General features: G+C 37.5%; 1 protein-coding gene across 1 annotated transcript in view; it reads left to right on the forward strand.

The window, feature by feature from the left end:
- The first annotated feature begins 564 nt into the window (after positions 1-564).
- The window catches only part of HERC2 (HECT and RLD domain containing E3 ubiquitin protein ligase 2), a 93,012-nt gene continuing 68,467 nt past the window's right edge, over positions 565-25,109 (forward strand). Inside the window, exons 1-15 of the mRNA XM_010159569.1 lie at positions 565-589; positions 1,435-1,572; positions 12,524-12,743; positions 14,359-14,459; positions 15,225-15,381; positions 16,203-16,313; positions 16,644-16,815; positions 17,341-17,514; positions 18,099-18,287; positions 19,615-19,766; positions 20,591-20,748; positions 21,196-21,309; positions 22,438-22,689; positions 23,619-23,812; positions 24,390-24,590. Of these exons, the coding sequence (XP_010157871.1) occupies positions 565-589; positions 1,435-1,572; positions 12,524-12,743; positions 14,359-14,459; positions 15,225-15,381; positions 16,203-16,313; positions 16,644-16,815; positions 17,341-17,514; positions 18,099-18,287; positions 19,615-19,766; positions 20,591-20,748; positions 21,196-21,309; positions 22,438-22,689; positions 23,619-23,812; positions 24,390-24,590 (2,358 nt within the window). The remainder of the gene's footprint in view (positions 590-1,434; positions 1,573-12,523; positions 12,744-14,358; positions 14,460-15,224; positions 15,382-16,202; positions 16,314-16,643; positions 16,816-17,340; positions 17,515-18,098; positions 18,288-19,614; positions 19,767-20,590; positions 20,749-21,195; positions 21,310-22,437; positions 22,690-23,618; positions 23,813-24,389; positions 24,591-25,109) is intronic.

Genomic DNA, 25,109 nt, shown 5'->3' on the forward strand with positions numbered 1-25,109 from the left:
CTCCTTTTTTTCCTCCTTCAGTCTTTGTCGGCCACCTCCTAAGCGCTAGTATGTTATAGGTTGGCTTTAATTTAAAACCTGCATAATTAAGGCACCTTAAAAAGGTTTATTGTGGGAGGTGCTGTTGTCTACAGCCTAACAAATATTTAACAGAGGCAATCACAGATCCAGTTACAACCAGATTAGGCATTCACTTTTTCTCGGGCCAGATGGAAAGAATAGTTGAATGATTTTGTAGATTGTGATAGGTGTGTTTTGTGTGTTCCGAGGTAATGGGAGCCTTTGATCTCCAAGGGGGTCATGGCTAGTCTGGGACAGGCAGGCTGCAATCAGATGTGCTGTGTCTGGCTGCAGCTGCAAACCTCTTGCTTATTATTGTCTTCTGAAATACACCGATAAGAATGTATGTGTTTTGGCATGGAGGAGCGGAGGGTGAGATAGGAAAGAAGGCAAAATTCTAATACTTGTCTGGCTTGTTGTGTTAGTGATATTTCTGGGCGGAGTCTCTGTACGCTAGGTTGGCAGGTAGGAATGGAGGAGTAGTCTCTTTAGAGCCTGGTGAAAATGGCAGGAACTAAACCTGTCATGGGTAAGTTGTAAATGCTGGACTGGAGAAATTCTGGGGAGTGTTTTTAGAAAAGAAGGTCAGGGTGAGGAAAGCAGTTGCTAACATGATCCTTAATTGCACAGCAATCTTGTGCATTGAACTGACAGGAAGTACGGAAATCCATATCCCCAACATGAATATGGAGAGACTTCCAGCTGTCTATTTCTACTGTGTTTAGAAAATTGGGGCTTTCATGCAGCCTTTGATTACAGAGATAAGTGACTAATGTCTGTGTTCTGTCTTTTATAAAAGTGATCTCAAAAGGATTGCAAATGCTGTTTTGTTGCTTGGGCAGAAAGTGGTGCTATTATTTTCATTACTTGCTGTTAATTACTAAAATACTAGATACGTTACAGATGTTACAGTACTGCTGCATGAAGTTAGTGTAAATGCCAATATATAGCTCTCCATTTTGAAATTAAGGCAATTGCTATTTTCTTTTCTGCGTTGGAATATGAAAACAAGTAAATACCACAGAAACGTGGATAGTTGGGAGCAGAATCTGACTTCAAGTTCATCCTTTGCAATAGTGTGTTGCAAATCCCTTGCAAGTCTTATGTGATGGCATTGATATGAAATGTTCATCCTCCCTAGGAGGTTACAGCAGTGATTTCTGGATTCTAAGGTCACTGTCTTATGAGACGTAACATGAGAGGGAGCACCTGTGACAGTTAACATGTGCAATACTACCTCCCTCCACCCTGCAGTCCTGGTGACTTGTGGGCTAGGCTTTTCACCTTTACATTTCTAATCTTGAACTGAATTCAAAGGGGAAGTAGCTTAACTGGTCTTTTTCCCCCTCCCCCCTTTTTTTTTTATTTTTTTAGATGATAGCACTGAATGCCAAACTGCATCGAAGAAAGAAGAGCAAAACGATAAAGAAAAGAAAGATGAAGAAGAGACTCCGCTGCCCACTTACAGGGCCAAATCGATTGTTGAGAGTTGGGTGTGGGGCAGACAACCAGGTATTACAGCTGTTTTGGTCCTTCTCACTGAAGCATTAAGTATTCTGTATTGATCACTACTTTTGTAGCATCAGGAAGTAATTGGATCAAATGTACTTGCTGAAAGATGCATCTGTTAGGTTAGTGGAATAAGTTGGATAAGTGGTTAACTGTGATTCAGGTTAAACATTTACTATAATTATTTCCAGGTTTAATTAGTCTCATGACTTGAAGAGTCAGTTTTCATCTTTCATGCTGCTTGAAGGAATTTCTTGGAACAAACGCGGTTGTGCAGTCAAATGTTAGTATGTCTTCAGAATATTTCTTTTCAGTTGCAGACACTAAAAAGAAATTGCTTGATTTCTGAATCCTGAATTTTCTGCAGGCAATGAAGTTATAATAGGTGATTTTTCTTTTTGATTTCATGGTCTGGTAGACATCTTCGAGTGTGAGGAAGGTTGGAATAGTTAGTTCAATTTACTGTCTGTCCTGACCTTTGCTGACAGTCATCTTGCCTGTGATGGCAGTGGAAAAATGGTTTGTGTGTTCACATCTCCATGTATGGTTCTAGGAAATAGTCATTTTGATACTGAAGCCAGTTGAAATTCATGGTTGCTTATTACTGTAGAGCAGCAATTAATTGTCTAAAATTGTCCACATTTATAAACAGCAGATCACAAGAAGCTTCACTTGAATGGTTTTCTTTACAGTTTCGGTGCGTGGTATTGCCTGATTCAGATGTTGGCATGTACAAACTTTGGAGACATCTGTTGTATCCCTTTTCTTTTCCCCTCATCCAGATGCACTTGAAGATCCCTGAGAAAAGTATTCTCTTCTGTGCCAGAATCCATATCTGCGTAGCCCCATTTGCTAGGGAAGCTATTTGTTTCTGTTGAGCCACAGGTCAGCTGCCAGTCTGCTGTCCTCTTTGCTGTGCCAGCCAATTTGCTCCCTTTTCTTAAGGACAGATGGACTTGCTGTCACTCTAGTAGTGGGACAGAATTTTGCAGTGTAGGAGGAATGAAAAGAATTGCCACTACAGTGGAAGGGGGAGCAAGAATGGCATGTGTTGAAGAGATGTAAGCCGAAGGTCACATTAATTTTGTTTTACATTTTTATTTGTGTTTGTTTCTGACGACTAAAATAAAACTATTTTAACAAAATGGTAATCTATCTGTCAATTATCTTACCAGATTTCCCCCAACTGACTAAGGTGTTAGGGACAAGACCTTGCTGTTAAGCTAACCCTTCAATTATTTCTTAAAAACTGAAAAAACAGTTGAGAAAAAAGGAGATGTACGTGTGTTTGGAGTTTTCAGAAAGGAATAACTTACTCTCTTGTATTTCCTTTTAGTGCTTGTATATAATGTGGTTTATTGGCACACATATAGATACTTATTCTAGAAATAACTTATGAGGAATTAATCTGACAAATTTGTATTCCTTAGTGTCTGTTACCGTTTGTGCTTGAATTTTGTATCACCTAGTTGTGGCATACAAATCCTTAAACAGTTCCACACACACGTTTGCAGTTTATTTATAGAAGTGTTACAGGTGCCTTTTCTTCATGACTGTAGGTAACTTCTTGTTTTGCATTTGTCAGAAACACAACAGCTGCGTTTTGAGCCGTCCTAGTTTTTGTGACTTGGTAATTAATTTTGAAAAGAATATGGAGAAGCACTTCAATTTTGGTACTTGTGGAAGTGTTTTGTAAAATGGGGAAAACATTTAAACTCTTTTCTGTCATCCTTCCTAAAAATAAAATGAACCTTAGAACACTTGCCTGTCAAAAGCATAAAGGAACTTCTGAAAAGGAAAATTGTTTCTTAAATATGTTGTTGCTGATCAAGTAAAAATTAGACTTACTGTGTTTTCTTCTATGTTTTATATTCCCTTACAAGTGAGGTATGCTTTAAAGATGCGATCTTGGAGTTATTTTGGAAAGAGAACTGTAGAGGCAATTAAAGTCTGTGTTTCAGGTCAATACCCTAAACTATTTCCACCGAGTTTAATGACTTACAGTCTTACATTATGAAACTAGTATCTAGACAGTGTGTATCTGTGCTTTACAGGTGCTGTAATACAATCTTATTTTGCCAGGAAGTGTGGAGTGTCATGCTGTTGAACTTCAGCAGGCTAATCCTGGTCACTGGGCCTTGTGACATCCTTCCTCCATAAGGGTTGAAAGATGCAGAGAGCACAAAAAAACCCCCCTGTTTGTAAAAGGTGTTGAGAAACTGTACGTCTTGTCCCACCCAGCCCACCCCTTCCCCTTGTTTTGTCATCCTGGCACAAGTTCAGAGAAGCAAAATGCTTTCCCTAGTTCTAATTTATGCAGAGATCATTGGTCTGCCAGAACAGGGCAGAGAGGGCATAACTTTTTTTTTTTTTCTCTGAATGGTCTTCTTATGCCAAGTACTGTAAATGTGTAAGATAGTAATAAATACATGGGTAAGTCATTATTTGACTTTAAGGTGTTTTTCCTTCTCTCTTGCATCTTGGTGTTCATACATTTCATTGTCTGCTCTTAACTGATGTCAGTGTTGAACTATTCAGGCCTCATTTTTGACATGAGTGCTTCTTTAAAACATCTTTCCCCCCTTCCTATTCCTACCAGGTATTCCTTAACCAGTTCTTTTGATTCTTCCTAAAAATCTTATTTTATGACTTCCATCAGCTTTCTCTTTTGACAATATTTGCTTTTTTAGTGTGTTAACATGGCTGAGAGAGAAGTCCAGGTGTTCAGCCCTGGATATGGGGAGAAAAAGGGGAAACCCTTTGAAGTGGTTGTCCAAAACCTACATAAAACAGAGCAGTATTTAATATTCTTGGGCATTAGTCATATGCTTAAGATTGGCTATGTTGAGTCAAACCAAAGGACAGTCTAGTCCAGTGTCCAGAATGCAACGATGTAAATGGCAGTAGCCAAGTGGATAATTAGGTCCAATGTTTATAATGCATTATGTGTAGCCTATAGATTTTTGGGCCAGAGGTGGTGGTATGGGGGAATGTGAATGTGTGTTTGGACACCTCTACCCCCCTATGCATGACATAGCTTAATAGGTTTTAATATTTTTGATAGTGATTTTTCCCATTAATTTGTGTCATCCTTTTTGAACATTCTGAACTTTTAGCATCCACAGCTACATGTAGCAAGGAGCTTTGTAGTTAAACTGTTTATTGCATGAATATTATCTCTTTCTAGTCCTTGACTTGGTTTTGTCATCTGTTGGTTTCACCTAATGCCCTGTTGCTCTTGTATTTGAAGAGGCAGTGAGTGGTTGTTCCTTACTTGTCTTCCCCAACACTGGTGGTTGTGTTTTTTTTTTTTTGTGTTAAGAATCCTGTCATAATTACCCTCCAGTTTTATCTTTCCCTCACTGAAGATCTTACGTCATGCAAGTTCAGAAGCTATTCGGAACTCTTACTTCTTCCCTCTTTTTTTCTTATTTTGGTGGTTTTTTTTTTTTTTTCCCCCCTCCTATCTCTTCATGCCAGGAAAGGTGGGTTGGGAACTCAGTATACTACAGCTGTGAGTATCTCATGGGTTTCATGAAGTGGCATAATGATCTCTGGCTTTTGCCCTGTCTGTCTTGATAACCCTGTTCTTCCACCTGCTGTTGTACAAGAGACTAATTTCTTCTTGGATTTACCCTGCTGTAGTGCCAGGATCTCATTCCTGAGTGGAAGGGTTTTTGGAGCCCCTTTAACAGGGAAAACTGGGATTTTGTTTCCCTTGCTCATCGTTCATCTACTGTTTGATTGCTTACTCACTTAATATCCTGTGTACTTTTGCAGTTGGTGGTCTTCTTTGCTGATGTAGTACCAACAGTCTTAATGACCTAAATATGTCTCCATTTCCACACGATTTATGCATATATGGAACAGCAGAGGAAATTACACAGGTTTCTATGGGACTTGCTGTTGTTGTAGCTCCTAAGCGTGTAAGGGTAGTTATTCATATTTCTTGATGCATTCTGTATGTGTCTCTTATCAGTGTTAACAGTTCTGACCCTTAGCATTTAATAGATATCACTATTGGGTGTTAGGAAATGTCTTCAATACAACATGTCTTTGCAGATGTAAAATCTGAGAGATTTGAGTATTTTTGACATCATCCAAAAGTGCAGTTTTCCCTTAAGACGAATCCTGTTTTTGTGTTTTGTGGTTGTTTTTTTTTGTTGGACTGTTTTTTCTTTCATCTTGTGGAAAAAGCACTGGCTAAATCTTTCTCAGTGCTTACAATTGTAGAGCCAGCTCACTTGGACTGTGGGTATAGTTATTTAATACCCCTTGAGGTCAGGTAATTTGTAGTTCTTCAAAAAAATACAAACAGCTCAACTGGCGCAACAACTACGCATATAAAAACTTATCTTTAAAAACTGTTAAATGGATTACGATTCAAATTCACTGTAATCTGGTCTCATTCCATGTGTTTAGGATAACAAACATTGCATACTCACAAAGTTACTTTAATTCACCCTAATTGCTGTCCTACTAGAAAATGCTATTTTCTACTCAGAAGTTTTGGTAAGCATGCTACTATTCTGTTTCCCTCGTAGGACAAGGAAATAAATGAGGCAATAATCTTATTGCAAACATCCTTGAAAGACTGAGCCATGGACAGTTGAAGTGGTAATATGGTCATCTTATGTAGCCAGACCTGGTTTATATTAGCAGTGAATTAAGCTGTTATGTTGATAACTCAGGGTCATGATGTAGCACTTCTGGAGTTTCCTCATGTATGAGGGGGAGCTTGTTTACAGACAGTGCGGCATCTTGTTTTTCCAATATTCTCAGTCTAGCACTAAGAAATGCTTTAGAGGCAATACCTAAGGGGCCAGGTTAGAATCACCCATGTGAATTTAGTGAGAGATGGTTGAGATACGTGTCACTACCAACAGCAGTAGTAATTGGCAGTCTTTCTGTGTTTGCTTTGTGAGAGAGAAAGGACATGCAGAACTTTCATCCTGTAAGGGTTATTAGTTATATGGTTGAATCTAAATTTGGACTGTGTACAAAAGTAATTAAAAACAGTCATGGAACTGGAAAAACGGTTTTTAACCTCCTCTATAGTAACGTTTACTGCTTTAATAAAATTTCTTGATCAGCACTTTTAAGTGGAGATTTAGGAATGCTGATAAAAGAATGTTTCAGTCAAAGGATGACATTTGACTTCATCTGTTTTACATTTCTCAGAACTCCCTCATCCCTGTTTTTCTTTTACTTTCTTACCACTTAGAACAGATTTTAACTCATCTCCCTCTCTCCTCTCCCCCCCTCAACTTGGAAGCTGTTACCCAGATCCAAGTGTCTGGTTGCTGTTTATGCCCCTGAGGGGTATGTGCGCCTGTGTGTATTTTTACATGCACACGTGAGACCCGGTTCTTGCTATGTTGTTCTGTGGATGAATATTTCAGCATTGATTTAAACAAGTTTGACTCACAGTGTAAAACACTGACAATTAAGCACCCAGCCATATAATGAGACGTATTCTGAATGTGCATGCAACTGCTCATTATTTCTCCTCCTGAATGCTAATAAGGTGAGGTCTGCTGATGGTCAGATTTTGAATAGGGGAGCAGACTGAAAGAAGCAAAAAGCTAAACACCATTTAGGAATTATATTCTTTGTTGGTTATGTTGTTGAATTATGTTCTTTGGGAGCATATTTAGCTTTGTTTCTGAAGTAAATTATGTGTATGTGATTGCATTTCTTTCTTTCCCCCTAACTTTTGAATCCACTCATTCTGTGGCGGTGGCTTGCAGGGCCATTAGAGGCTGGTTAAAGCCAAGCCAACTGCATCCTCTCTCTGCTCTTTGTCCAGTGGAAATACAGTGTAGTGGAAGGGGAAAGAGGAGATAAAATATAAAAATCTCTAGGAAATGAGAGCATATTAGTTCTGCTGCTGACAGGAATGTGTGCTCATTAGAGCGGTAGGTTCTTGCCAAATTCTGTTTGAAATGTGTTTTTTAGGTCTTGAAATCGCTCTACATCGTAACATCTGTATTTACTGTAACTAAAGCTTATGACTCAACCAAAGTCTTTGGAACTTTTCAGTTTGATATTGACATTTTTAAGGTCCTTAATTTTCTAATTAGAAGCCTGTGGTAATCCCCACAAGAGCTAAAGAAGTAAGTGTTAAGACATTTAGTATGTTCGAGGCTTTTTTTTTTTTTTTTGGAGCTGCTAAAACAGGAGCAAACACGCCTTTGGACAAGCTACCTGTCTTAGACTTATGTCAGGTTTGTTCTGGCTGTGGCTGAGATGATTTAAGAAGCTGCTGACTTCAGTTGCTTGTTTTAACACCATTTCCCACCCCCCCACCCTCCCAGTTTTGCCGGCATACCAAAATAATACGTCACTACTTAACCCTGTTCTGTCAAACGATCCAAGTTACACACTACAGGTATTTTTCCTTGTAACACAGAGACCTTCTGGCAGGAGGAGTTAAGAAGTGAAGACACGTAGTTATGCTAGTCACTGAGGGGGAGGATGGGATGTGATAAATTTTAACAGAAGATGGTAAACCCCTTACCTATTTCTACTGCAGCCAGAAACATACCTGACTGTAGTTGTCAGTTAACAAGTATTCTGTTAATGGTAGCTTGAGAATTTAAACTTGTATGATATGACTTCCAACTCTTTCATTGTAGGTACTGATTAGGTAAATAACCTGTCTCCACCTTTCATAAAATAACTGCCAAAGCTGAGTATTGCAAGGGATGGTTAGCGTCAAGGGCTGGTGTAGTGGCATATGAACAGTTTTGTTTAGAGTTCCCTGTAACCTTCTCGGATGAAATTTGAATCGTTACTATTAATAAGCTATTCTCTCATAAGTTCATTGGTAATAAGTGTTGTTCAGACTTGAGGGTTTATTGAAATCAGTTTCACTGGGTTGATTCCCAGATGTATTTAAATCTTTCTAAAAATGAACTGAATTTTTGTAAAGATAAATTTACTTACGGAATAAGAGAAGTTTTAAAGTGAGGAAGTGCATAGATAGATCTTGACTTAAAAATAGTGATACTTTTAATAAAGCGAGACAGTCCTTGGTTCAGTTTTAAGACGTCTGAGTTATAAGACTACTATAGCCTGTTCCAGCCTTTACTACACTTTGCATATGAGCTTTCTTTTGCATTCTTGAAATGCTAAAGAAGGTATGTATAAATATTTAAGAGTGCAATTATTAAATTTTGGTAGAAAGCCATCTTAAAATTGTAGCCATCTGACATTGTGAAGGCAAGGTGAGACGGGAAAGGAAGGAATTTTATTACAACTGAATTCAGTAAACTGAAAAACCTGCTTCATGAAGGTTGTTTTTGTGCTTTGAATCTTAGTGAGGATAAATCACATTTTCCATGAGAAAAGGGTATTTTTGCATGCTATATTCAAGTATTTAAAAATAGCATATTGTAACTGAACAGTTTTTCATACTGCTAGTTTCTGAATGTAAAAACTTTGTGATTTCTTTAGGACTAATAACTTGAAAATTTAATTCTTTCCAGCCCTTTTGGTCAATAAAAAGTGAAGACAGAATTTTAGTTGATTCCTTTTCTAGCTCCTGTATTGTCTTAATTTGAGAGAGGGCAGTGAAGCACTGGAACAGGTTGCCCAGAGAAGCTGTGGATGCCCCATCCCTGGAAGTGTTCAAGGCCAGGCTGGATGTGGCTTTGAGCAACCTGGCGTAGTGGAGGGTGTCCCTGTCCATGGCAGGGGGGTTGGAACTAGATGATCTTTAAGGTCCCTTCCAGCCCAAACCATTCTGTGATTGTATGACTTAAGTTGTTGACTTCATTGATAGGAAAGCAAAATAACTTGCTTTTAAAATCCCCTACTTTAGAAAGCACTTTTGTGAGGTTTTGTTTTGTGAAATACTGCATAGTCCATGCGACTATGGACTAGTTTTGTATTAAAGCAGGGTTGAACCTCTGAGGCATTTAAAACCTATGTTAATGTTATATTTTTTGTTAAATAAGCCAGTTGTCCTGTCAGATGGCTGAATAGGATGTTGAGTATCTTGCAGGTTACCCTCTGCATGTATTGCTGAACCATTAGGAATTAATTTCGTAGGTGCTGCTACAAAACCTTTCTTTTTTTTCAGCACAAACACAGTATCGTGTGTGTATACCGTGGCCAGCTTTAAAACTGGTACCACTTGATGTGTGTATGTTGTATGTGCTTCCATAGGATTCTGTTTTCTATGCATTCAGAGTTCATACTGTAGTTTGTGTCACCTGTTGCATCAGAATGGCTGGATGCTGATAACAGCAGCACTGTGGTTGGTCAAAAGTGGTTTGAAAGGTATGCAGTTGTAGACTTGTAGAGAAACTTCTCAGTGAAGTAATTGTTGGAGGATTGTAGGTGGTCTCTGTGTGTCCTAAGTGTTTCTTTACAGTAGTCACCATGACATAGCTTTAGTAAGTGTGTTATTTTGAAATGAAGGGCTTTTTCATCTAAGTCTTCAATTCTCAGAAATAGTTTTAAAGTATGTTCACATTTAGGTAACTTGCCAGCTAGGAAGGAATGATGGATGCCATAGCTCTGTATTATTTTATAAACTGCGAAGTCTGGCAACTAGTGCTTGATTTCTTAGCACTAAACATACTTCCCCAAACATGAGCCTTAATTAAAGTGCCTTTGTTTTTCTTCATTGACTATTTCTTTACTTTACAGTCTCATGTATCAATAGGAAATGTGGGGAATGAACCTGCAAAATGAAATCAGTTGCCAGAAAGACTAATGTTAAGAAAAAACCTCTTTGTCAAGCAAAGAGTATGGTCATTTCTTACTTCATGGTGTGTCATGGTGGTATTTAGAGGTTGATGGGGCTTTAGTGGTCAGGAAGGGAAGAAAAAAAACCCGATTTTTATTTCTTCTGATGGTTTGTTTAGGGGGATCGTGAACATGGCATGTCAGTATTGACCGTGTTCTCTTCTGATACTCTGAAGTGCAGAAGCCATGTGCTGCAAGATCTGTTTTGTATTTTTGTTTACAAAATAAAGGTTAAAACACACCCAAGATAATAGCAGCAGCCTCAGAACATGTAGTTTATATTTTGTAGGAATTTTTACTTTGGTGTTTTGAGTAATGCTAATGCTTCACAACTGAAGATTTTTCCCTCAAAATTGTGGTATATAACGAAACAAAATTTTAGTTGGATCAGCCTGGAGGTACACTGGAGCTTCAGGCTGGGTATGGTCACAGTCAGCCATTAAACCTTCTGAGTAAGCTTCTGTATGGCCATAATGTTAAGGGGCGTTATAAAAGCCAAACCAAACAAACATACCTTTGGCAGACACCTGTTCTATTCATCTGTTACTTTCCATTGTCATCTGAAGTAGCCCTATTTATGTAACTTCTTGATACTCGACTGTGCTATACAGTTCTTTGGGGAATTTTGTAGGGCTAATGTTAAGGACAGTGTGGCTTTTTTGTTATTTCTTGTTGTTTGAGTCAAGATATGAATGTGTATAGTAGTTGCTATTGCTTTTGTCTAATTTTTGTTGTAAAGGTCTAGACTGCAAGGAACAATTTTTAATATACTCTTAGTTGTTGAAAAAATGTTGTTCCTCTTAGGTGGAAAGATTTAAATTGCTGCAGGGAAAGGAATCTAACACATTATGAAATGTGAGGAGCAATGTTGAAAACATGGCTTGTTGTCAGCCGTCTCCCCAGCCTAAGTGACTGTGCGCCGCGATCAGGCGGCAGAGAAGGCCACTTGAATTCTCTGCTGGGTGTGCAAAGGTGCATTGCAGAGTGAGGACAAAACTTTGAAATGTTTTATGCTCTTAGAATTGCAAAAAAAATTATGCCTTATTAGGTACAATTTTCTGCTCTAGAGGCTACCATAAGTGTGTCTAAATTTCTATAGCTTGCAGGCAGCAGTTTTAAAAAATGAGTTGGTTTTGTGGTTTGGGTGTTGTGGTGTGGGTTTTTTTTAAGGTTGTGTCCATCTTCTCACAAAGACTGTTACTAATATTACATATATGCAGACATATATCTCGTTGTACCCCTTAGTCAGGTGTCAGTTAGAACAAAGGTACTTCTGTGTAGCAGCCTGGCAGCAAATGTTGTTGGCTTAGGGACGAGTACAGTGATTCAGTGCAGAGCAGCGTGGGGTGACCCAGTGATCAGACCGTTAATAATGGGACAGAAAAAAACCCTTCTGAGAACTCACTTTGTTTACTTCTACATTCTCTGTGGCTTTAATTCTTAGGGCAAACATCAACAATTTCCAGATTTTTATTTTTAAAGTGTTGGGTTTTTTTTTGCTGTTGTTTGGTGTTTGTTTTTTTTTTTTCCTTTTACACTGTACTTGTTACCATCTGTTATTAGATTATTAGTGCTTTGGGCTGTTGACTGCTTTTCTTGGTTAGTGAAGAATTTTAATTCTCTAGTGTTGGTGTATAAGTCAGATCTTTTATTTGGTAATAGTACCCGCAAGCATCTTAAATTTCTGATATTATTTGTTTCTGAAGCTTAGCAGCTCTTGGCAGTGATCCTAGAGCTTCTGAGAGTAGCTTTATAACTTCTCAGAAACTTAGGATAATGTGTGGCAGTGCAAAATGTAAGCATATACTGTGGGGACTTGCAAGGTTGTTTCCTGCACTTGAGAAGTCTGAGGTCAGATAATGATAAGAATTTGCTATCTTGTTGTTTTTTTTTTTTAAATACATAAATATTTCCCATGACATTTCATATTACATGTCTTAAATGAAAGTTTCAGTTGTGTTAGCACAAAACCAGTTTTGATGATAATCTTTGTCTAAACACCTGTTAACTGTGGTTGTAATTATGTAGTACTGTGGATTAGGAATGTGTACATTAAATATGGAATCAGGGAGTTTCACTGGGTTTTGAAGTTCAGACTTCTGGTCAGTTCACAGTTTTCAATTTGTCTTGCTTTTTCTTGATAATGTATATAACAAAGATGAACACCCACAAAATTATACCTTTCTCTGGTTCTCAGACGTGAATGAATTGAAGGAGTGCCTTCATGTACTAGTGAAAGAACAGCAAACTCTGGCCACACATACTGCTACAACAGCTCTTTCAGCTATGAGGCTAAAGCAGAGGCTAGTTATCCTGGAACGATACTTCATTGCATTGAACAGAACAGTTCTTCAGGAGAATGTCAAAGTTAAGTGGAAAAGCAGCAGTATTCCGCTGCCTGTTGTGGATAAGAAAAGGTAATGCATGAACAAATTAATACATGAGGAAAGTAATAGGTTATCAACCTGTTTGTGAGACCTTAATGGGATTTCTTCTTTCTTCCCCCTCATGAAACATTAGCAGTAAAGAAACTCTTCTTGTTTCTCAAATGGTTTTACGTGGTGTTATCTGCCACGCAGTTTTCCTCCTTGGCTGATGCTTGCTTATAGTGTCTCTGTTCATACTGGTGGGCTTTTATTGTACTACGATGCTAGAGATACTATTCTTTAAGCTACAAGTGGGCTTTTATTGTGGTATGCCTTGTCTTCTCAGCTAGAAAGTATGGAGAAACCTTTTTCAGAAATGATGTCAATGGAGGTTACATAGTTCTAATAACATTAATATATTATTGTCAATATTTGCTCAGTTAAAACACGTAACAGATTTTAAAATACAGATACTTAGGCATTGAACATAAGCGTACTTAGCTTGGATGAGAAGTGTTGTCGTTGTTCATCTTACACAAACTGTTTCCAGAGGACTGAAGAAGAAATCGCCTGATTGCTTTCCATATCTATATAGCTTATTGACCTAAAAATAGAAAAATCTATCAGGTGAGGCATTAAAGAAGCTATTCAGTAGCTGAACAAGGTTGCTGTCTGACAGAACAAGCAATTCAACCAGGGAAATTTTTGTTAGATTGTCTCTAGCTTTAAAAATGAAAGGAGGCAGTGAGTAGATAATCATGACTAGTTATTACAGGATTGGAGTTCTGACAATATCTTTCTCTGAATAGTCTGTTCTGAATTTTTCTTTTTTTCAGCTCTTTAAAAAGAACACTTATATTTATCAGACTGTTAAAAATGCCAGTCAAATTTTTTTCTCTCTTGCAGAAGTTCTAAGCAGTTGACTTTCTTTTGATGTGAGATTAAAAAGAAAACAGAATAGTTGGTGTCTATCTGAGAGAAAGCAGTGGGGAATCTCCTGTCATTAAGTACAAAGGAAAGCTTACTTAAATTAATGTGATTGTGTGCATCAAAAGAAAAGTTAGCAGATATGTATGCGAGTCCCGTGGGTATTAACAAAAGTTTGGGCTATCTCTCTTCCTTAAACACACCCAAACTGAAGCTACATTGAGAGATTTGTAGCATTGAGGCTTGAATGGAAAGACATGAAATGACAGAATTGATGGAATTTGTTCTCAATAATTGAATATTCATTAAAAAATAGCCTATAAACATAGTTTATACACTCCAAGTTAACTAGAAGTATAAACCTCAAGTGAATGAGTGCATGAAGTATCTTATACGTGTATTTTGAATACACCATTGCAATTTCCCTCTGAGTAACTATAGGTACCTTTCTGATGGCAGTCAATTGTGCCAGTCTGGTTTATTTTTTTTTTTTCCCCCCACTCTGTGAAGCTTTTTGATGTTGGGGGTTGAATTGGTTGTTCTTTGAAGCAGCTGAAATTGAATTTGGTTGTTGCCATTTTGGCAATTCTTTACAAATAAATTGTGTAATTACATATGCATGCGTGTAGCTGAATTATAAGATTGTAGAATATACAAATCATACAAATACTTACTAATATAAGTATATAACTTTGTTACATAAATTAAATCGAGACAATGTGTGTATAATTTTATTTAGCCCGAGACCTGTAGGCAAAGGTGTAGAAGGACTTGCACGAGTCGGATCCCGAGCAGCACTTTCATTTGCATTTGCATTCCTTCATAGAGCCTGGAGGTCAGGTAGGTCTGCTGTTTAGCTTATTGTGCATATTCTTCGTTAGAAGACGGATGATTCATGAAAGCGTGTGTGTATTAAATATTTGCATAGAACTAAATATATTAAATTTGCATAATAGTATGTTATGTTTATGTGGTATTAGGCCCAACGATACTGTTGCTGATCGAAGCCATCCAAGCCACTACCAATACCGTTGTGCTGGTATGCTTTTATGCTTAGGAGGGCAAATTGGGATTTTGTGAAGGGAATGTATTTTTTAATGCCGGGTTACAGAAAAGTTAAATTTATTCTTCAGACAGGGTCAATCCACTATATTACTACACAACAGTAGGAGCTTGAAAAGGAGTTTGGAGCAGTGCAAAACCTGTGTTTAGTTTTTGCACTTGTCAGCTATTTTCAAATTCCAGACGTCACCAGAATTGTCATCTGTGCCACCTTAACCTACCTGTTTGTCTCAGACTGTGCTGTTTGTTCAGATGCAACTGTTTGTTGCACTCTTTGTCCAGCCAGCCCTAGTTCTTCTGATTTCCTCAGCATATGCATAGTGGGATGAGCTGGTTGGAGTTGTCACCTCTCTGAATGTATTCTATGTCAAGCAGATAGTTCTTCAGAAGTCTTGTAGTCAAAATGTTTGTGTGGAAATTGAGAACTCTGTACATATTATTTAATAACTTGTAAGTTTGAGGTTAAAAATATTCCACAAGATGTTGTATACAAAAATCTGCCTAACTTTTGTAGGAGTATGACTATATTGCTGTGTTGCTTAGGTGAGGATGCAGACCTGTGCAGTGAATTGTTACAGGAATCACTTGATGCACTACGAGCTCTACCAGAGGCATCCCTTTTTGATGAAGGGACTGTATCTTCTGTATGGCTGGAAGTGGTGGAAAGAGCTACTAAATTCCTAAGGTCTGTTGTGACTGGGTAAGTTGTTGGTTTGTTTTTTTTTTTTCTTCTTTTGAGCATTGCTGTGGTAACTGTTACATGGCAAACCTGCATCTTAGCAGCTGATGGTTTAAACACAATAGTTTATGGAATATTAAAAAGATTGCTTTCCTCTTCTAGTACTGTTATACAAGGAAGGAAAAGATACAGGAACTGTTGAAATTATGTTCTTGAAATATAATGTAATTCCTTTAACTGTTTAAGAAACATCTGAATGTGAGTATTCTGAATCACCACATGTAGACTTATCTGAAAAGTAGTGGTTCACTAATGTAAACTGTACTCATATGAAGAGTGCTTTGGCAATATAATATGTGTACACTTAATTGTGCCTTTCTAGTATAGTAAAATAATGCAGACTTCTGTGCATTATGAGGGGAAAATGCACTTATATTGGACTTAGAGCACTCCCCTGCGTTTTCCTGTTATTTAAGAAGGCTTAAAGTTATCATTTTACAAGAGTTACCAGAAATTACTTGTCTTTTGAGTACTGGAACTACATCCTTATGGTGAATATCCTAAAGAATATTTGAATTCCACCTGTGAAAAATGTTTTTCATGTTCTTAGCACTTTTAATGGAGCTGTAGAGTAAATAGTGAAGCTTGGGGCAATTTTAAACCTGCCACTCTAAAAATTAATCTTGTGTGGAATCTCTCAGCTTTTCTTCTCAGTTACTTTCATCACCATTTTTACCTTTCTGTAAGTTTAGTGGTTTTTAGTGTGTTGTACATGCTTTTGGTAAGGCAGTATTGTTTCCAGTTACTTCTTAGTTAATGTATATTGTTTGACTTTTAAATAGAGATGTGCATGGAGCTCCCAGTACCAAAGGGCCAGGAAACATTCCGTTACAAGACCAGCACTTGGCACTTGCCATATTGCTAGAACTGGCAGTGCAGAGGGGTACACTAAGGTGAGAAGCATGAGCACTCTGATTTTTAACCATTGTTGTCTATTGGAATGTCCTGAGCATTGCCTGTCTTCAGTTTTCATGGGTTTGGGTTTAATGTAATAATTGTGGTTCAAAGCATATGAACCTTTTGTGTAATGCAGTGGCGCTCAAGCTCTTACGTTAGCTAGATTGCAAAATCCATTTTTGGTATTTTGATAATCTGTTTAAAATGGAAAGTTGTGACATCTGGTATCGCTGAACTTCAAAACGTAGAGAGTGAATAGCGTGGATAACCTAAAATAATGTTTTTAGGAATGCTTATTAATGGAAGATGTGAACTTCATCTTTCAGCCAAATGTTATCTGCAGTTATGTTGTTGCTTCAACTTTGGGATAATGGAACGAGGGAAACAGATAATGAGCGATCTGCACAAGGAACAAGTGCACCCCTTCTACCTTTGTTACAAAGATTTCAGAGTATAGTATGTAATAAAGATGTGCCCAACACTGATGAAGAGATTCAGGTACTTACCTTTGGGTTGTGTGAAAGGGGCATTATGTTGGTATGAAATTTCATTTGGCTGGCTAAAATAATTATAAAATTATCCAAACAGTATTTAGATTTACTTTGGCAGCATTTTTTCCCATGTAAGATGTGTATACACGACTATTGTTTGGTTTTCACATGTACGTTTGGGTTTCTTGTGGGAGGAGGAGGAATGTCATAGTATGGTTAGAGGTAAGCATTGTGTTCCAGAATTAATACTTCTGTGATAATTAACTTAGAGATGTGGCCAATTAACTTTTCTACACATTGGGATTGGTTTTAGCTAGTTGTGTTTGAAGTTAATTGAACTATGACTCCTAATGAATATTATTGAGGTTGATAAGACATAGTAAATCAGTTTTATTATGCTCGTAACTTTCTGGTCACAATCTGACTCTATTTTCTCAGCATGTGTGTTTGGATTTTTCCTTTACTCTTGTGTATGTGTAGTGGCATAGGAATACCTTGAATATTCTTCTGACTGCTCTTTTCTCTTTTCTAGCTTCTGACATACCCTTTGAGTCCAAATGAAAGTTTCCTAAGGTATCTGATTCTACCTCAGGACAATGAGCTAGCGATTGATCTGAGACAAACAGCCGTAGTCATCATGGCTCATTTAGATCGTCTAGCCACGCCATGTATGCCTCCACAGTGTAGCTCTCCGACATCTCATAAGGTAAGTATTTGCAACATCAAATTTAGCAAGATGTTTTCCCTTAAAGTGTAACTGATTTTCAGTTTGGAAGGAAAACAACTCCTAACATTCTTCAAATATCTTTTGATTTTGCCAAGGTAACCTCGAGTTGCCTAACTTTTTCTTACTTGGATGTCTTTTATTACATCAGCCTTGGAGTATAGTTCTGTGGCTTGTGAGTCGTTCTGTCTTATCACAATACTGTTGCTAATTATGCCATATTTTGAGCTGTTCCTCCTGTGTTTATCAGAGAAAAAGTTCAATACCAGACTTTATAAATGCTGGGTTTAAGCTGTATTAAAAAAATAATGTTAAACTTCTCAACTTGAAAAATTTCTGAACACTTACTTTAAAGCTTATTCAGTAGCAGTCTGAGCTGAATACAATGCATGCAGGGCTTTATTTTTGATATTTTCTAATAAGTAAGCTTTATTGACTACTGGCAGTAACAACTGTCACAGATTTGAGTATGTTTGGCATATAGAGGTTTAAAAAATAATCTGCTGTATGGATTTTATTAGGTTGCATATTTAAAATTAGTACTTACAGAATTTCTTGTTTTCTAGGGTTCTCTGCAAGAGGTCATTGCTTGGGGCTTAATAGGTTGGAAATACTATGCTAATGTGAGTGGTCCAATTCAGTGTGAAGGACTTGCCAATCTCGGCGTTGTGCAGGTTGCCTGTGCAGAGAAACGTTTTCTAATATTATCTAGGAATGGACGTGTTTATACACAAGCGTACAACAGCGATGCTCTGGTGAGAGTTTTTTACGTGTTTTTAAACATGTTCTTTCTGTATTACTTCATAGCATAAGTCTGCTCTTCTAACTATTTACAGTAACTTGGAAGAGTAGATAGAGATACACTGATTATAAGGTTCTGTGTAGTTGTTTTTGAACTTTCAGAAATAGTGGTAACAACTGTAGAAATTGACAGATGTGAAAAGGATTTTACTTCAGTGATGTAACACTGTGCCCAACTTGTGTAGTTTCTAAAACAGAACTATAGTGCAACAGAAACATACATTACTGAGATTGCCTGTAAGAGAAACACCATTTTCATATATTCTGAAGAACTTATGTCATGGTTTAAGTCTGGCCAGCAAAATACCATGAAGCTGCTCTCACAGGTTCCCCCTCCCATTCTTCCAGTGGAACAGAAGAATTGGAGGAAAAAGACAAGGAAGCTCGTAAAATTGAGATAAGAACTATTTACTGATTGAATGTAAATGAATAAAATATATATATAAATGAATATATATGAATAATAATAACAAGTCATTAAAATACTAGAAAATAAAACATGTACAATTGCTCATCACTTGCTGACTGATACGCAGCCAGGTCCTGAGTGGTGAGAGTCAGAGCCAGAGAGCCCACGAGTGACTCAGCCCAAGATGAGAAATATCACAGCAGAGTCTAAGCAAACCCTATCAGCAATAGCATGACTGGGAAAACTAACAGGCCCACCAACTCACTGACGAGCCAGTACAGGAGCTAGCAAAGCAGCTGATAAAGGAGTTGTCAAAGGAGTTAAGGATTGAGTTAGAGAGTCTAAAGAGAGGGTAATGGTCCCCGAGCCCACACCCCACTTATGTACTGAGCATGATGTGCTATGGAATGAAATACCCCTTTGGTCAGTTTGGGTCAGCTGTCTGAACTGTGTGTCCCCCCACACTGCCTGTAGCAAGAGTGAGTTGGGAACGCAGCTGCAGTATCAGAAACTGAGAGAGACCTTGAATTTGGTGCATGCACTCCCCAGCACCAGCTAAAAAGCCACCTTATCGGTACGTTTCTCAGGGTCAAATCAGAAACCTAGCTTCATACCAGCCACTGTGAAGAGAGTTAACTCTTTCCTGACCAGCATAACTTAGAAGGATGGGAACAAAATAACTTCAGAGCATTGTTTTTGTCAGACTCAAATAGTAGATTTGAACTTTTTTTCTTTATACCTTCACTTCATTAATTTGAGTGTACAATTTTGATAAAGCCTTATAAAAACTGTACCTAGTTATTCTGTGTATAGGCAAGTGAAGGAAACTATAAGCAGTTTTTGTAAGTGTATTGCTTTTGTCTGGTTTACAGGGACCACAGCTGGTACAGAGTCTAGCTTCCAGAAATATTGTGAAGATAGCAGCACATTCAGATGGACATCACTATCTTGCTTTGTCAGCAAATGGTGAAGTTTTCTCTTGGGGTTGTGGAGATGGTGGAAGACTGGGCCATGGGGATACAGTGTATGTAATAAAAATAATCATTGCTTTGCTAGTATTCTGATTTACAGTAAGAACTATTTAGTTGTGTATACAAGCACATTCAGCATTTGAAATTCATCTCTGTTATCAAACACGTTTTCTGCATGTTTTCTCTCTCTGTAATACTCCCAGTTCTGTATTAATGCTACTTTCTGAACTGGAGGGTTCAGAGGGTAAATGGAGGGTGTAGTAGTGGTTGCACTGTTACTAGGCCTTTTATTCATGGCTGTATGAATCCACAATGCATTTTCTGTAGGAGCATTGACTCAGATGTCAGAGTGGGGTCATCATTTCCTACGCAGTCGTGTTGCATATATCATTCCCTTTTTCCCCTGTGTTAAACAGTAACGTCAGTGTCCTGCTTTTGTGTAGGAGAAGTCTTCTACAAGGATATTCTGTAGGGGGTGTACATCAATATATTTTAGAGGCTTTAAGTGTCTTACTCCAGTGCTGAATTCCCTATAAAGCAAGGGAGTTACTACACAAAAGTTAGCAGGGTAATGAAGTTAATTGTTTAGATACAGGAATTAAAGATAATATTTTTATAGTAGACAAATATTTTTAAAAACATACATTAATTTAATTGGAAATAGAGTTTAAAAACATTTCTTCAGTGGTTTATGTTGTTGAATAATCTGAACTTAATTTTTGGCTTATAGTTCTATTTACATCTTGATACCTCAGTCTAGTAAAGAGGTTTGCAGGAAGAATTGCAGCAATCGTTTCCTAACAAGTATGTCACACCTGTTGCTATCTACTCATCAGATCTCACCTTTTGTGAAATATGTCACCTTCTCTTTAAATAGACCTCTGGAGGAACCAAAGATGATATCTGCTTTATCTGGAAAGCAGGCTGGGAAACATGTTACACATATCGCATGTGGAAGCACCTATAGCGCTGCCATTACTGCAGAAGGAGAGCTATATACATGGGGACGAGGAAACTATGGCAGACTTGGTCATGGTATGTTACTTGGTATCTTGAAGTTAGTTGTCAAAGAACTGTTTACTGCCTGTGTCAAATGATTTTTTTTTTTTTTTAATCCAACTTACCTAAAGCTGATTTGAGAAACATATGTGGTTTCACATAAATTAAAATAATTATGGGAGTAATTGTCTTAAAATCACTATATTTCTATGATTTCTGTGAAAATATGCAGTTGGAATGGAGAAGAAAAATCTACACTGTTCTCTGTTCCCTTCCTTGTGAAGCAAAGTCTGTCTCATGGGTTATATCCATATTAGATACCTAAGCAACCATATGGGAGCTTAGTCATGATGATCAAATCTGGAAACACACCCAAACCAACACCCCCCACCCCCACACAACAAAACAACCAAAAGCAAACAAAAAACCCCAACCAGACAGCCACCTTGGTTTTGCTTCTCACAGAACTGCTTTGTTTTGAAGGTTCTAGTGAAGATCAGACGATCCCAATGCTGGTCACGGGGCTGAAAGGACTCAAAGTTATTGATGTGTCCTGTGGGAGTGGAGATGCTCAGACTCTTGCAGTTACTGAAAATGGTTAGTAGCAAAATATAACTTTGTACTTTAAGTAAGCTTACCTTTTCTTCCTTTCATTCTGAAGATATTTATACTGCAGACATTATGCTTTTTCTAGTGAATTCTGTAAGAATTTGGAGCTGAAATCCCTTTTGAGGAAATATATATGTGCATTTGTACACATATTTTGCATATACTTTATGCAGATGTATTTCCACACACAGATATGTAATATATTCATTATGAATATGCAAATACATAATTCCATTTGTTATGCATTTTAAATACCTGTATAAATGTATAATATACACAAAATATATACATACACATCTCAATTTTATGCGTTGTTATGTATCATGTTGTTACAACAGCCAGAATTTTGAGTAGGAGAGTTGTTTTTGGCAACCTGTGGGACCTGCCAAAGAGGCTGTATTGTAATCCTGCTTCCCAGCATACCTGACCAAGGTGACCGGTGTGAGACAGATACAAAACCTGAATTGCACTGTGTGGGTTTAAGCCCGAAAGTTATGACTTAGAAAGCAGATGGCTCTTGGAAGATAGTTGTTCTTTTAAAATAAAGCTGGTTATGATGATGTGCAGTATTTAAAAGCTGACAGGTTTGCTCATCCAGGAAACTCAAACTCGGATTTTTTTGGTTTTGGTAGACAATAGCACTTTAATTCTGTGAAATGTTTCAGTGACAGGAACTGAAAATTAAGAAAACATGTTTCGCAGACAATTTGGCCATTTGATGTGGAAAAAGATTTTTCAAGTTCTTATTTGTAACACCTTATGATAAAAGAAGGCAGTTTTAACTAAAGATCATACTACAGGCTTGATTTGTAGTAGGTCCTATACTTAATATGTTTTTAAGAAGTACTTTCTGTGCACTGATGAATTTTCAGTGCATGTTATGTGTTATGCTTTTTATGTTTTCATGTTAATAAATGTAAACATATAAAATCTTTTTCTTCCTTGTTACTGTCATGAACTCTTAAAAATTAGCTGCTATTCTTACATTACAGTTTGAAAATTGTGCTTATTATATAGTCTCAAGTTTGTTTTTTTTTTAAGAACTTGCTTGTCAAAACAGATAATGACAGGAAAAAGCAATGCAGTGTTCTTTGTTTTCTTTCTCTTGATTTGAAGGCCAAGTGTGGTCTTGGGGTGATGGAGACTATGGAAAACTGGGAAGAGGAGGCAGTGATGGTTGCAAGACTCCCAAGTTGATAGAAAAACTTCAAGATCTGGACATTGTGAAAGTACGCTGCGGGAGTCAGTTTTCTATTGCTTTAACCAAAGATGGCCAGGTCTACACCTGGGGAAAAGGTGACAATCAGAGACTTGGCCATGGAACGGAAGAGCATGTTCGATATCCGAAACTACTGGAAGGCTTGAAAGGTAATTACCCGAGCTGGAACTATTCCAAAGTTCTTTTTGGTGCTGTTGGACCTTTTTACCAGATGTTAATATCTCAATGTCAGGATGATAGTACCAGGTGCTCTGTCATGTTTTATGCTGGTTGCGTTGAAAAGAGTAATAGTGTACCTTTCCCATCACTTCTGCATTTATACCTTTAGAATTGTAGTAGACTTAGAGCTTCTTAGGGTGTTATGAGTACTCCAATTGCTGCTTGTCTTGTGTTCTCTTTATCCTGCTTTTATTAGGTTCACAGAAATGCTTTTTAAAACACCTTTTTTCATTGTTATGCAAATAAATACATAAACCACATCTATGCTTAGGTTAAGGCACGTGAATGCAATAAATGAAAATAGCAGGCAACAAGTAACGTCGTTAAAGTTGTGTTCATGCCAGTACTTTTGCCTAGTTTGTAACAGAGTGAAGATTATTGCTATCGTTTGTGAGAAACTTGAGGTTTTGTAGGGGAGGGTGAGGAAGAAATCTCTTTTGTTGTTCTGTCTTTCCTAAAACTGTTGTTCATATGAGATGAATGATCTGATGTAAAGTCACTTCTGAACTAATGACTCCAATATGACTTTACAGTCTCCCTCTATAGATAGGGAGATCTTTTAATAAACCTTTCCTGAAAAAGTGTCTTAAGTAGAAGGGATACAAAATAGAAGATTTTTTTTAAACTTGTAAACTTTTGTACTTAAGTTGTCTCTTAAGGATCTTTAAATATTTCCTTGGTTTTTCTTTTGCTGTACTCTTCCAATCCACTAATAAGGCAAAGGTGAGGATCTTGATATCCATAATGTGTTCATAGTTAAGTATGGTTGTAATTAGTAGAGTTTTCCTTACCTCTGATGCTTTTCTGTTAATGATTGTAATCTTTAAGATACATTTTCAATACTTGACTTTCCTACCAGGGAAAAAAGTGATAGATGTGGCAGCTGGATCTACCCATTGTCTAGCACTGACGGAAGATAGTGAAGTGCATAGCTGGGGAAGCAATGATCAGTGTCAACATTTCGATACTTTGCGAATCACCAAACCAGAGCCTGCAGCTCTCCCAGGGTTAGACACAAAGCATATCGTTGGAATTGCTTGTGGGCCTGCTCAGGTAAGTTTTATTTGGAATTAATTGCGACTTGTCTTCGCCTTTCACTGAGCCTAGTTCTGTACACTAATCACAGTCCTTCTTTCTGGCTTGCATGACTTATTTCTTATTCAGAATAAGTGAAGGCTTGGAAAAAAACAAGTCTTGTGTAGTTCCTTTGCCAGAAAGGGATGGGTGACTAGCTGTCCATCTGTTGGGTATTCTCAGAAGTAGTTATTTACCCATTTTGTTTTTTTGTCTGATAACAGCAATTGAAGAGATGTCAAGCAGAATATTTCCTGTAGCAAAGATAGTGAGGTATCCAGAGTGGCATAACAGCACTTTGGAAAATGTGATAAGAGAGTTCTCTTCTGGGATTGGTAGGGTTTTATGTATCTTTACAAAGTTGCAAGTGGAGGGTTCTCTTCAACAGATGTGCTGATAATATTTCTGCATCTTCTATTACTGTTTGAAGGCAGATGTTAGCTTTACAATCCTGTCTCTCATGAGTTATCATTCATCATTTGGTCATCATTCAGATATATAATTTCCATAATGAGGGAAATAACTGTTGAACTTTGTATATTGTTTCCATTTATAGAGTTTTGCTTGGTCATCATGTTCAGAATGGTCAATAGGCTTGCGGGTGCCTTTTGTGGTGGATGTTTGCCCCATGACGTTTGAGCAGCTGGATCTTTTGCTAAGACAAGTGACCGAAGGAATGGATGGCTCCTCTGACTGGCCCCCTCCTCAGGAGAAGGAGTGTATGGCTGTGGCAACATTAAACCTTCTAAGGCTTCAGGTATCTTCAGTTTCTTACACACTGAGCAGCCATTGAACTAAATGTTTCAGTTAATTGCTTGGATGAAAATAGTGGACTTAATGTGCCTTAAAACATTTTTATTGATTTAAAAATTGAAATAAGTACAATATCACTTTCTACTATTTGAAATTTGGCAGCTAGTGGTTGTTTTTCTCTTCTGGGCAGTGTTTCTACCTCATTAAAAATGAACTATGAAAAGGTATTTGTATTAAGCCTTATATACTCGCTCAGTAAGTCCATACAATCAGATTTTGAGCATTTCTGAGAATTTTAAATAGCATTTTTAAGACTGAATGTCCTTTTTTGAGGTATTTGACAGTTGGTGAAGATGTGCTAATTTTCCTAGCATACTGTAGCAAAGTAGAAGCAGTTTAGGCTATTCTTTAGGTTATTCTAGCTCAGAGTTTTAAGGGATATAGTTAAATACAGTTCATAATCTTTGAGCATTTGTTTAAATTCAGTATGTGCTTGGGCAAGATAGCATTTATCTTTAATTTT

Source organism: Eurypyga helias, unplaced genomic scaffold (assembly GCF_000690775.1).
Source record: "Eurypyga helias isolate BGI_N326 unplaced genomic scaffold, ASM69077v1 scaffold2269, whole genome shotgun sequence".
NCBI classification, from domain to species: domain Eukaryota; kingdom Metazoa; phylum Chordata; class Aves; order Eurypygiformes; family Eurypygidae; genus Eurypyga; species Eurypyga helias.